Raw genomic sequence first — 13,603 nt, 5'->3', positions numbered from 1 at the left:
TCTTCTCATCTTTTTTTTCTCACACACAAAAGATCCTTTGGTAGAAGCCAATAATGTGTACCAATTACCTTCAACTCCCAAGTCCGTGTCTAGATCTCCTGTGATTTTCTTAATTTTTGAAAGTACTTGTTCCTTTAGTGGCAGAGGTTTACCTGAGAAGCCATCAGAAATGATGTTAGATTGACAGAGCAAAACTCTTAAAGAGGAGTATTTGTAGGTTCTTGGAAACTTCTGTCTGTATGGTTCTGCAGTTTCTAAAGGCGTGCTAAGGCCTGAATTGGCCCGTTTTGCACAATTAAACATTCTAAAACGTGGTGGACTAAGTAGTTCACATTGTAGCAATTTAAAAAATAATGTATTGTCATGGCATAACAACTTGCAGAGAAAAGCCTTGTGGGAAGATCTAAGTGGCTTAACTTGATACTTAGGATATTTGTCATTGTTAAACTACTGGTTTTTCTTCTGCAGATTTTCTTGTGAAACCTTCAAATAGAAAAAGTTCTTCAGACAAACTTCATTTGGTAAGTTTGTTCCCCCTACCCTTCACCCCTTACTACACTCTGCTGTTTTGAGGCTGCAAAAGACAATTGGCAGATTAATTTTGGGGCCCTGTTAGTGGACATTTAGGTGAACTCTTGTATGTTCACTTATATGTTAAATCTTAAAATTTGGTGGTCTCCCCACCATCAGGACTCAAGCCGGATTATTTCCCATATGTAATTGTGCCGTAGTGTAATATGCTGTGCCTAGAAACTTGTATTAACGTTGAGATTAAATGAGTTGTAGCCTTAATCTTTTGTTTAAAATAGTTTTAAACATGATGTTCTTTTAAATTGAAACTTCATTCTTACTTTGAGTTTTCTTAAATTGTTAAATCTGTGTGAAAATCAAGGCTTTGTTACTAGACTTCAGTTCAGTTCACTTCATGTCTGACTCTTTGCTACCCCATGAACCCCAGCACGCCAGGCCTCCCTGTCCATCACCAACTCCTGGAGTTTGCCCAAACTCATGTCCATTGAGTCGGGGATGCCATCCAACCATCTCATCCTCTGTTGTCCCCTTCTCCTCCTGCCCTCAGTCTTTCCTAGTATCAGGGTCTTTTCCAATAAGTCAGCTCTTCGCATCAGGTGGCCAAAGTATTGGAATTTCAGCTTCGACATCAGTCCTTCCAATGAACACTCAGGACTGATCTCCTTTAGGATGGACTGGTTGGATCTCCCTGCAGTCCAATGGACTCTCAAGAGTCTTCTCCAACACCACAGTTCAAAAGCATCAATCCTTCGGCACTCAGCTTTCTCTATAGTCCAACTCTCACATCCAAACCTGACTACTGAAAAAACCATAGCCTTGACGAGATGGGCCTTTGTTGACAAAGTAATGTCTCTGCTTTTTAATATGCTGTCTAGGTTGGTCATAACTTTCCTTCTAAGGAGTAAGCGTCTTTTAAATTTCATGGCTGCAGTCACCATCTGCAGTGATTTTGGAGCCCCCCAAAATAAAGTCTAACACTATTTCCCCTATTTGCCCATCTATTTCCCATGAAGTGATGGTACCGGATGCCATGATCTTAGTTTTCTGAATGTTGAGCTTTAAACCAGGTTTTTCACTCTCCACTTTCACTTTCATCTAGAGGCTCTTTTGTAGTTCTTCACTTTCTGCCATAAGGGTGGTGTCATCTGCATATCTGAGGTTATTGATATTTCTCCCGGCAATCTTGATTCCAGCTTGTGCTTCCTCCAGCCCAGCGTTTCTCATGATGTACTCTGCATATAAGTTAAATAAGCAGGGTGACAATATACAGCCTTGATGTACTCCTTTTCCTATTTGGAACCAGTCTGTTGTTCCATGTCCAGTTCTAACTGTTGCTTCCTGACCTGCATACAGGTTTCTCAAGAGGCAGGTCAGGTGGTCTTGTATTCCCATCTCTTTCAGAATTTTCCACAGTTTATTGTGGTCCACACAGTCGAAGGCTTTGGTGTAGTCAATAAAGCAGAAATAGATGTTTTTCTGGAACTCTGTTGCTTTTTCAGTGATCCAGTGGATTTTGGCAATTTGATCTGTTTCTGCCTTTTCTAAAACCAGCTTGAACATCTGGAAGTTCATGGTTCACATATTGCTGAAGACTGGCTTGGTGAATTTTGGGCATTACTGTACTAGCGTGTGAGATGAGTGCAATTTCAGTCTAGTCTGTTCCCACCCTACAGCCAGAGCCATCCTTTACGTCACCTCATACCATACTTCGATCACAACTGCATAAGGCCCTGGGCCCTGCTACTTCTTTGATGGCCTCTGTTCCCTCACTTTCATTGATGCTAAAGCATTTGCTTTGGATATTGAATCCCAGACTTCCAAAAATATACTGTATTTGTAGAAGTTTAGTGAACTAGAAATGCTGGCTTTGCATGTAATGTATCTATTTTATATATATGTATTTTTTTTAGAAAGCTACTTATTAAAGTGATAGTGTTCTTACTAGCCTGAGTTTCTTGTTAGGTATTCCTCCCCCACTATTATAGTTGTTTGTGAAAACCAGGTAAAGGTATTAGCACAGTTTGGGTTTTCACTGAGCATAGGATATTGGGGTAAAATGCTTTTTTCTTTCATGTTTTGTTTACTAAATCAGTTTGCTTCCCACCGATGGGGAGATCCATTTTGAATTTACGGAATTTACAAAAACATGCTATATAATATTGTAAGAATTATATTGTTGTTATACTGTATTTGCATTTGCAGGTTGGTTTTAATTATTGCTTTATTATTTTCATCTAAGGTTTATAATAGTTTTCATATTACTGTCAACTTTAGGAGCATGAGCCTTTGCAACTTTTTTTGCTCAAATAGGTTATAGTCAGGATGATTTTCACAATCCTTTAAAGGAGTTTGGATTTGACTAGTGGATTGGCTGGGTGATTCTCAGCTTTTTCTTGGCTGACTTTGGTCAAGTCTTTAGGTCCTTGTATATGCAGTTCCTTTAATTAGGGTATGGCCAAATGGGAAATTGGGCTTCCCAGGTAGCGCTAGTGGCAAAGAACCCCCACCAATGGAGTAGATGCACAAGATGCTGGCTCGATCTCTGGGTTGGGACCATCCCCTGGAGGAAGGCATGGCAACCCCCTCCAGTATTTTTGCCTGGAGAATTCCATGGGCAGAGGAGCCTGGTGGGCTACAGTCCGTAGGATTGCACAGAGTCAGACATGAGTGAAGCAACTTAGCACGCACATGGGAAAGTTACCAATTTTGTCCTTTCCCCCCTGCCAAGTTCCAGGCATAAAGGAAAGAAAAGGCTTGCCAAGATACTGAAGAAGGGACGGAGATCTCTCCTCCTAATCTGGGCCTCCTGTCATGGTAAGTACAAAGAAATAACAAGACAATTAGACTTGAACTCTGTCTTGACAGTTAAGTGAATACTAGTAAGTTTATAGTTACCCGTCCTCAGAACTCTCTTGTCTGTTTTCTTTTATTGTTTATTTAGTATCACTAGTAATAATTTGAGTATTCTAGTGTCTTAGAGCAGTTTTGCTTCTATTCACTTTAATCGTGTGAGTTAGATATTCTCTCTTTTCAGTCAGGTAGTGTAAATAGATTCAAGACCAAATGTTTCTTGGACTTCAGGTTTCTTATTTCTTTTCTGGGAAGGAAGATACAGTAAGAAGCTGTCCTCTGTGTGTATGTGTTGCGTTGTAGACCATATTCTTTATGAATTTGCCTTTCTGGATGAAAGCAGTCCCCTGTCTTCCCTGTTTTTCCTCTTTAACATTGTTTTTATCCCAAAGAAGATGAAGTAGCTCTGCACAACCCCTGCCTGCACCTGTGACTTAAATGAGTGTCTTTCAGTGACTTGTGGGCCGTTTAGGACCCACTTTAGGCAGAGAAGTGGGAGCAATGAGCCAGCTACATTTCTATCAGTCCCGAAAATATGTAAACAGTGCTTCAAGGCTTAAGAAAGAAATGGTCCTCTGTAATATTGTTCTGCTTCTACCTTGGTGATATTTGCTGGTTCCAAACTGTTTCATGCTGGCGCACAAAGAAGGAATTGAGAAGGCCATGTTAATTTCAAGCATCATTAGGAACATGGGTGAAAAATGCCATTCAAAATTAAAAACAAACTAAAACCAAAAACACTAGTTGTATAGAAGTGTCATTAAAATGAGGAAGGTAACTGCTGTCATCTTTAATCTTTGCCAGTTTTTTTCTTAGTTTATGGGCACAACGGCTTTCTGATGTATCCTATACCCAAGTACTGACGAGCTTTTCTTTATACTGTATTATTTTATTGGTTTTCATGAGTTTTTAATGAATTGAAAAAGTGTTTGCCTATTATTTATATGATATGTATGCCGGTGCTAGTGAATCGCAGATGATGGGCTTATGAAAGCAGCTCTGTTGTGTACTGAAATGTCCTTCCCTCATCCCGCACAGCCACCGCGGCGTGGCCCCTGCTCGGTGCTGCCGGCGGCTCTGGTGCCTGCAGACAGCCTTCCTGGTGTGCTCTGGAGATGGGTGTGTGTGCGTGTGCTTGCGTGTTTGCACACAGTGTTCAGGGAGCCAGTGTGACCATGTGTCTTAAAAAAAAATCTTTCATTAAGCAGCTTTATAATAAGTTTTTAGATGTACTCATTTATAATTCTTCCACCAAAGCCCATAGTTGTATTCCTGTCTAACTAGTTTATGTGCCTATGTATAGTTCATGTAGTTGGAATTAAAACATAATTAAATTTCTGTTTTGCTTATTTCACTAAATGAATTAAACATTTTTCCTTGTTGACTCGTTGGACTCCTAATGGTTTTTTACTAGCTACCTAACACTTTGCAAATTGTTGAACCATTGGTTTAAGTAGTATTAATTAATATTTTCTGTTTTAGCATTTTGATTACATGTTCTTAATCCTTATTTTTCTGTGTAGAGAATTCTGAAGCACTGGTTTTTCTTGAATATCATCCTTTCATACTTTTAAAAAATTCTTGAATGAGGTTGAGATCTTTTGGGGAGGTTAAGCATTAGGAAAATGTTTTTATGTTTCATTATGGAAGATCTCAAGCCTATGCAAATTGAAAATAGTGTGATGAACTCTCATAAGCCCCACATAGGCATCAGCCAGATGCAGTAATCAGTTCATGACCACACTTGTTTCTTCTGACTCCCCACCCCCACCTCTTTGGATTTTGTTGAAAGAAATCACAAACATTATATCAACAGAAATTTTTATTTTTGATGACTTTTAATGCCAGTCTTAAGAATGGTAACTAAAATTGACAATAAGACTGATAATCACTTTAACTTTTACATTTGTTATTTAAATATTTCTACACATATGTGACTCTAAAGAGTAATTTTTTTTAAAAAATCATGCAACATTTATATATAAATTTAGTTTATAGACATTTCCACTGGTTAGCCTCTACTCCCTATGTTCTTTAAATACTTACATTTAATGTTGACTTCCCCCTGACTTATAGACTGACTTGTGTTACCTGCATAGTTTATCAGGCAGCAGAAGTTAGCCTGGAATTGTGGTGACTGATCTGTTTTCAAGATTTTATAGTGACCCCACATGGAGCTGGTGGGGATTAAAAAGTATGCGATCTGACCATTCCCGGTGTTCCTCAGCGATATCAGGAAATTGACCATGTGGATTATATCTCTTTCTCTTGTCCTAGTAAACTACTGCTTGTAGCCAGCCAGGAGAAATTTGTTTTCAAGGCTCTTAACAGGCTAACACTTGTCAGACTTTTTCTCTTCCTTGACTTTGTCTCCTTCCAGCTCTTCTCTATCAGCCATCTCAAATTTGGCCTCCCTTTTCCCTATGAAACTCAGTAACCATAATAAATTAGGCAGTTGATTCAGCTTATGTTTAGCTAAGTAATATTTTTACCATTCTTCTTGCAAAGTCAATAAATAGTCTATCCTCAGTTTAGTTCATTCACTTAGTTGTGTCCGACTCTTTGTGACCCCATGGACTGCAGCATGCCAGGCCTCCCTGTCCGTCACCAACTCCCAGAGTTTACTCAAACTCCTGTCCATTGAGTCGGTGATGACCTCCAACCATCTCATCCTCTGTCGTCCCCTTCTCCTCCTGCCTTCAATCTTTCCCGGCATCAGGGTCTTTTCAAATGAGTCAGTTCTTCGCATCAGGTGGCCAAAGTCTTGGAGTTTCAGCTTCAGCATCAGACCTTCCAATGAATATTCAGGACTGATTTCCTTTAGGATGGACTGGTTGGATCTCCTTGCTGTCCAAGGGACTCTCAAGAGTCTTCTCCAACACCACAGTGTAAAAGCATCAATTCTTCAGCACTCAACTTTCTTGATAGTTCAACTCTCAGGATTAGGATTAGTCTATTTTAATCCTTGGGAACTAAAGGCATTTTTATATACAAGGGGGAGAATCATTTCAGAAGCCGTACATGTAATGTGTACTGGGACAGTCTTATAAAAAGATCTTATCTTTTATTTGACTGTAAAAAATTATTTCTTTATGTTCTGGTCTTGCTGGCCAAATTCTCATTTGTTGAAAAGTCGTTCGTTCCAGTTTCAGTTTTCAGTAATTACGTAGGTTATATACATTGGCCTGGATTAGCATGCAAGTGAATATGCCAGCAAAAATGAATTGGTAAATAGCTTCTCTAGGTTTTTTTTTTTTTTAAAGCGTGCTATATTATTTTAATTCTACACTATTTATAGGTCAGTAAAAATCTAGTTAGGGAATCACTTAAACAATGATCTGTGAAATGATCTTTAAGAGAATGAAAGTGTTCTGTTGTAGTTGTTTAGTTGCTAAATCTTGTCCAACTCTTTGTGACTCCATCAGTTGAAGCCTGCCATGCTCCTCTGTCCATGGGATTTCCCAGGTGAGAATACTGGAGTGGGTTGCCATTTCCTACTCCTGGGGATCTTGCGACCTAGGGATTGAACCTGTGTCTCCTACATTGGCAAGAGGGTGCTTTACCTCTGAGCAACCAGGGAAGCCCCCTTATGTGTTTAGGTGAGTTTAAAAAGTTAATGTGATGCTGAGTAAGCATGTTTACAATGTACTTTTATGTGATAATTTTTAAAAGGCTTCCCCGCCCCCAGTGTTTCTCACTTTTCCTGCCTATCCTCTATTGGTTTTTGAGAAAAATAGTCCTAAATCCAAGGTTTTTCCTATCGTTTCTCTTTAGTTCTGAGTGTAAATACTTGGTGTTCTTTAAGTCAAGAACTTTCTCTTAAGAATGGAAATAGCTTTTTGCCTTTTTAACCAATTCTAACATTTATAGAGAAAATGAGTTCCTTTCAAATAATGTGTGTCCCTGTTCCTTCACCACATCATTGACTTCAGAGGACATGAGTGGAATGGAATAAAATGGAACTGACTGACTCAGAACTCTATATCTAACAAGATATTTTAGTTTATAGGAGTGGAGCCATTCTTTGTTCACTGTAGGTAGTTTTATTTTTGGAGGCTCCAAGCCACATCATATCAACCTGACTAAAACGCACTAACTTCATTAAACTGTTAATTTATTTATTGCTATAGTATAAATAACTGAATAGATTTTTATACTTTTGCTTTTGAAATTATGATTCTCAGCTATGCTTTTTGACAATGATGGTGAATACGTAGCAGCCTCAGGGACGCGACGTGACTAACGTGGTTGTGATGTGCACCAGCAGCTCTCTTACGCAGCATTTACTTAGTGACAGGCTTCACGCGTGATCTGCGATGGTTGTGGAGTATGTGCAGATACTGTGTTGTCAGGGAGCATTTACGTAGTGACAGGCTTCACGTGTGATCTGTGATGGTCATGGAGTATGTGTAGATACTGTATTGTCAGGGAGCATTTACTTAGTGACAGGCTTCACGCGTGATCGGCGATGGTCATGGAGTATGTGCAGATACCCTCTCCCGGGCTGAGGAATCCAGGCATTTCCTTTGTTAGTTTTTCAATGCAGTGATAAGTACCCTCTTCCTTCTTATGAACCATACGGTAAAAGTGATTGTTTACAATTCTCTATCTTTAATATGGATCACCTTATGTTTTGTAAGTCTGGAATTTTAATCTTTATCTTTGCTGAGAATAACTACCTTGTAAGACAGTATATATGCCCACACCATGTTGATTAAAACACCTTTGCTCCATCAGAGCTTGGGTCCCCGTGTCTGTCTGTCTATCTGTCTGTCTGTATCTCTCTCTCTTTCTGGCTCATTCCTTGGAACGCGAAAGCTGGCTGCGTAACTGTTGCAGGAAGGGGGGACCCCTTCCAGGGCTCAAAACTGGGCTCTTGTCTAACATTTGGAAATGGATTGTCCGAGGAAACACATGTGCTGGCAAAGCAAGAAATTTTATTGGGAAAGGGCACCCAGGTGGAGAGCAGTAAGGTAAGGGGACCCAGGAGGACTGCTCTGTCACATGGCTGGCAGTCTCGGGGTTTATGGTGATGGGATTAGTTTCTGGGTTGTCTTTAGCCAATCATTCTGACTCAGGGTCCTTCCTGGTGGTGCACGCCTTGTTCAGCCAAGATGGATGCCAGAGAGAAGGATTCTGGGAGGTGGTCGGACAGGTGGTGTCTCCTTTTGACCTTTCCTGAACTCTTGTGGTTGGTGGAGCCTTATTAGTTCCCTATTCCTTACCAGGACCTACTCTTGTAAAACAGCTCATGCAGACGGTTACTATGGTGCCTGGCCAGGATGGGCGGTTTCAATCAGCGTGCTTCCCCTAACATAACGCTGGGAATATTAGCCTCTTTCCTTCTTTCACTTTCTCATCATCTACTCTGGACCACCAGGTTCCAGTCCATTAAAGGACCCCAACACTATATGAAAGTGAAAGTGTTAGTTGCTCAGTCGTGTCTGACTCTTTGTGGCCCCATGGACTGTAGCTGGCCAGGCTCCTGGGTCCATGAAATTCTCCAAGCAAGAATACTGAAGTGGGTAGCCATTTCCTTCTCCAGAGGATCTTCCCAGCCTAGGGATCGAACCTGGGTCTTCTGCATTGCAGGCAGATTCTTTATCATTTGAGCCACCAGGAAAGCCCATTAAATACTATAAACCTGTTTATGATAGGGATTTGAGTGTCCATGGGAGAGGTGTGTATCCTGGAACCAGTCCCCCCTCAGATACTGAAGGATGAATGTGTCTGGTAGTAGAATATAGAGGAGCAGCAATTCTCAAAGTCTTTGGTCTGAGGACCTCTTTTTACATTCTTGATTTCTTGAGGACCCCGAAGAGCTTTTGTGTATGTAGGGTGTTTCTGTCTGTACTTAACTATCAGTTCAGTTCAGTCGCTCAGTTATGTCCAACTCATTGCAACCCCATGGACTGCAGCACGCTAGGCCTCCCTGTCCATCACCAACTCCCAGAGTTTACTCAAAACTCATGTCCCTTGAGTCAGTAATGTCATCCAATCATCTCATCCTCTCTTGTCCCCTTCTTCTCCTACCTTCATTCTTTCCCAGCATCAGGGTCTTTTCCAATGAGTCAGTTCATTGCATCCGGTGGCCAAAGTGTAGGAGCTTCAGCTTCAGCATCGGTCCTTGCAACGAACGTTCAGGACCGATCTCCTCTAGGATGGACTGGTCGGATCTCCCTGCAGTCCAAGGGACTCTCAAGAGTCTTCTCCAGCACCACAGTTCAAAAGCATCAATGCTTCGGTGCTCAGCTTTCTTTATAGTCCAACTGTCACAATCCATACGTGACTACTGGAAAAACCACAGCTTTGACTAGATGGACCTTTGTTGGCAAAGTAACGTCTCTGCTTTTTAATATGCTGTCTAGGTTGGTCAGAACTTTTCTTTCAAGGAGTAAGTGTCTTTTAATTTCATGGCTGCAGTCACCATCTGCAGTGATTTTGGAGCCCAAGAAAATAAAACCTGTCACTGTTTCCCCGTCTCTTTGCCATGAAGTGATGGGACTGGATGCCATGATCTTAGTTTTCTGAATGTTGAGCTTTAAGCCAACTTTTTCACTCTCCTCTTTCACTTTCGTCAAGAGGCTCTTTAGTTCTTCTTCACTTTCTGCCATAAGGGTGGTGTCATCTGCATATCTGAGGTTATTGCTGTTTCTCCTGGCAGTCTTGATTTCAGCTTGTGCTTCATCCAGCCCAGCGTTTCCCATGATGTACTCTGCATATAAGTTAAATAAGCAGGGTGACAGCATATAGCCTTGATGTACTCCTTTACTGATTTGGAACCAGTCTGTTGTTCCATGTCCAGCTCTAACTGTTGCTTCTTGACATGCATACAGATTTCTCAGGAGGCAGGTAATGTGGTCTGGTATTCCCATCTCTTGAAGAATTTTCCACAGTTTGTTGTGAGCCACACAGTCATAGGCTTTGGCATAGCCAATAAAGCAGAAGTAGATGTTTTTCTCGAACTCACTTGCTTTTTCGATGTTGGCAATTTGATCTCTGGTTCCTCTGTCTTTTCTAAAACCAGCTTGAACATCTGGAAGTTCACGGTTCACTGACTTGGAGAATTTTGAGCATTACTTTACTAACGTGTGAGATGAGTGCAGTTGTGCAATAGTTTGAGCATTCTTTGGCATTGACTTTCTTTGGGATTGGAATGAAAACTGACCTTTTCCAGTCCTGTGGCCACTGCTGAATTTTCCAAATTTGCTGGCATATTGAGTGCAGCACTTTCATAGCATCGATCTTTTAGGATTTGAAATAGCTCAGCTGGAATTCCATCGCCTCCATTAGCTTTGTTCCTAGCGATGCTTCCTAAGGCCCACTTGACTTTGCATTTCAGAATGTCTGACTCTACGGTTGTGATCACATAATCGTGATTATCTGGATCGTGAAGATCTTTTTTGTATAGTTCTTCTGTATATTCTTGCCACCTCTTCTTAGTATCTTCTGCTTCTGTTAGGTCCATACCTTTTCTGTCCTTCATTGTCAGTTTCTGTCCTTTATTGCCCATCTTTGTGTGAAAAATTCTCTTGGTATCTCTAATTTTCCTGAAGAGATCTCTAGTCTTTACCATTCTATTGTTTTCCTCTGTTTCTTTGTGTTGATCACTGAGGCAGGCTTTCTTATCTTTTTCCTTGCTATTCTTTGGAACTCTGCGTTCAGATGGGCATATCTTTCCTTTTCTCCTTTGCCTTTCACTGCTTTTCTTTTCATAGCTATTTGTAAGGCTTCCTTAGACAACCATTTTGCCCTTTTGCATTTCTTTTTCTTGGGGATGGTCTTGATCACTGTCTTCTGTACAGTGTCATGAACCTCCGTCCTTAGTTCTTCAGGCACTCTATCAGATCTGATCCCTTGAATCTATTTGTTACTTCCACTGTATAATCGTAAGGGATTTGATTTAGAAGTCAAAGCTGAGAAACCCTTAAAATGTTCATAAATTCATTTTAAAAATAACAATACCAATTTCCCATAACATTTTTAATGAAAAGTAATGTTTTTCTTATCCAGCAATAATTAATGTAAAAAGAGTGACATTGTTTTACATTTTTACAGTTTTTGAAAAAATATTTGGCTTAATAGATGATAGCTAGGTTCTCATATCTACATCTGCATCCAATTTGTTACAGTGTATTTTTTGAAATAAATGAAGTAAATCCAGCCTTACTCAGAAGTTAAATGAAAGAGTACTTTAAGTTTTTCCAGGTAGTTGTCTGTATTCTTCTATTACACATCAAAACTTGACAAGTGTTAGTTCTTTGAAGGTTAGTTACAGTGTGGAATTTGAAGTCATGTCAGTGAACTTTTTGTATTATGTTAAAACCATCAGTTGTCTTGCACTTTAAATGGATCTTTTATCCATGCATGATTTTGTAACATCATGAATGGGTCATTTTGAAAATAATGAATAGTGAGAAAATGAGGAATGCAGATCTTCCAAAGGTAGACAAATTTTGCAGTAAAATTTCTTTTAAAAATCACAGTTGGTAGTATTGCCACTGGTCATATCAGAAAAGTATTTGGTACTGGAAAGCTGTAAAGTTCCTTGTGGCAGATGATAGACTTTCCAAAATTGAAATTTTCTCATTAAAACTTCATCACTGGTAACTTATGTCAAAAGATCTACTGAAGTCCAAATTACCATAGTCAGTTGTTCTTTTCAGTTGCAAATGGTGCTCATTCATTTGCAAAATAAGTTGCTAGTTCAGCTTGTAACTGAAACAGTTGCACAGGTGCTTTACCTTGAGACAACCATAACACTTCAGTGTGCAGCAAAAGGCTTTCATGGGTATTTCCTCTTTATTTTTTAATATTTTATTTTTTATATTTATTGGACATGCAGCATGTGGGAGCTTAGTTCCCCAACCAGGGATTGAAACCATGCTCCCTCCATTGGGAGTTTAGAGTCTCAACCACTGGACCACCAGGGAAGTCCCTATTTCTTCTTTAAAAACAAAAAAAAAGAAAAAGACTTAAGGATCAGAATGTAATAAAATTGATCGTTTTTCTCTTACTTGTTACCAAGTACATTCAAAGTGCCACTGCTAGATTATACTAAGGGGCCAGCAGGTTTACTCACTGAGTCTCTCTATGCTGTTTGTACAAATGTCAATGCAGAGAAAAAAGGCTTAGTATTAAAAGAAAGTCTTAGTAGTATTGTGACTGTGGTTTTGACCTCATAGAGGCCTTGAAAGGGTCTCAGAATCTGCAGATCACATTTTGAGAACCATACTATTAGGATTTATGTTTAAAATTGCTATTGCTCTTATAAAATTTGCTGTGTAAATAGATTTCATCATAATTTACCCCTGGACTTTCCAATAGATTGGTTTTCCCCCTGATCTTTGAATATCATACAAATTTATAATGTAAAAGACTGTTTTTATGTAAATTATGATTAGTTCAAGTGCCATTTAGATTATAATTTATTATCTTTTGAGATTGTCTTAATAGAAATAAATATGTAATACAAAGATTAAACTAGGGGTAGTGGTTTACACACATGTTTTCAGTTTGAGGATTCAGTTCTTAAGTTTACATTGAAAAGAAAACAGCTTTGTTATGGAAAGTTCCCATATAACCAGAGTAGACACTGAGATATAGTGAACTCTCACTTAAAATTCCATGTATCAGTCCCCTCGTGGACAGTTGTTTCATTTATGCTCCATTCACTTTCTTGTTACCCTTCCCCCTCCAAATGTTTTGAGTCAAATTCCAGACATTGATCACATCATTTCATTCTTAAATAATAATAATTCAGAATGCATCTTTTACAAATAAAGGTTATAACTTAAGAGAAAAAAGCCACTAGATCTTAGTTTCTCTTAAAAGTAATATACTAGCAACTTATTAGCACTTAATAGAAATGTTCTTAACCTCTTTGACTTTCTTTGGTAGTGGTGTGTGTTCCATTTAGAGGCACCTGGATTTTGTGATTATGCTACTAGACATGGCAGAAAAACCAAACATGGAGTAGGAGCTTTGAAATTATTTAAACATTTGGGGTTTTTCCAGGATGAAGAGACCCGGCACAGCCTTGAGTGCATCCAAGCCAATCAGATCTTTCCCAGGAAGCAGCTTATCCGGGAGGATGAGAATCTTCAGGTAATCCCAGGCCACTTCTGATTGTGAAACAAGTATTAAGCATCATAGTAACAATGTCACAGAGCCAGTGGATTGAAGTAATGCACTGCATCTAGGAATACATATTAGAGAAATG

The 13,603-nt window shown here is 39.5% G+C and overlaps 1 protein-coding gene across 5 annotated transcripts in view; it reads left to right on the top strand.

Annotated features, from left to right (window-relative positions):
- The window catches only part of MTMR3 (myotubularin related protein 3), a 126,495-nt gene that overhangs the window by 63,063 nt on the left and 49,829 nt on the right, over positions 1 to 13,603 (top strand). For all 5 annotated transcript variants that reach the window (XM_061141565.1, XM_061141562.1, XM_061141564.1 and 2 more), the window contains 3 exons: positions 469 to 521; positions 3,260 to 3,345; positions 13,399 to 13,488. In XM_061141565.1, coding sequence (XP_060997548.1) covers positions 3,343 to 3,345; positions 13,399 to 13,488 — 93 coding nt within the window. In that variant the 5' untranslated portion in view covers positions 469 to 521; positions 3,260 to 3,342. The remainder of the gene's footprint in view (positions 1 to 468; positions 522 to 3,259; positions 3,346 to 13,398; positions 13,489 to 13,603) is intronic.

Source organism: Dama dama, chromosome 5 (assembly GCF_033118175.1).
Source record: "Dama dama isolate Ldn47 chromosome 5, ASM3311817v1, whole genome shotgun sequence".
Lineage (NCBI taxonomy): Eukaryota > Metazoa > Chordata > Mammalia > Artiodactyla > Cervidae > Dama > Dama dama.
The sequence above is the reverse complement of the archived record's forward strand: the minus strand, read 5'-3'. Positions and strand labels throughout refer to the sequence as shown.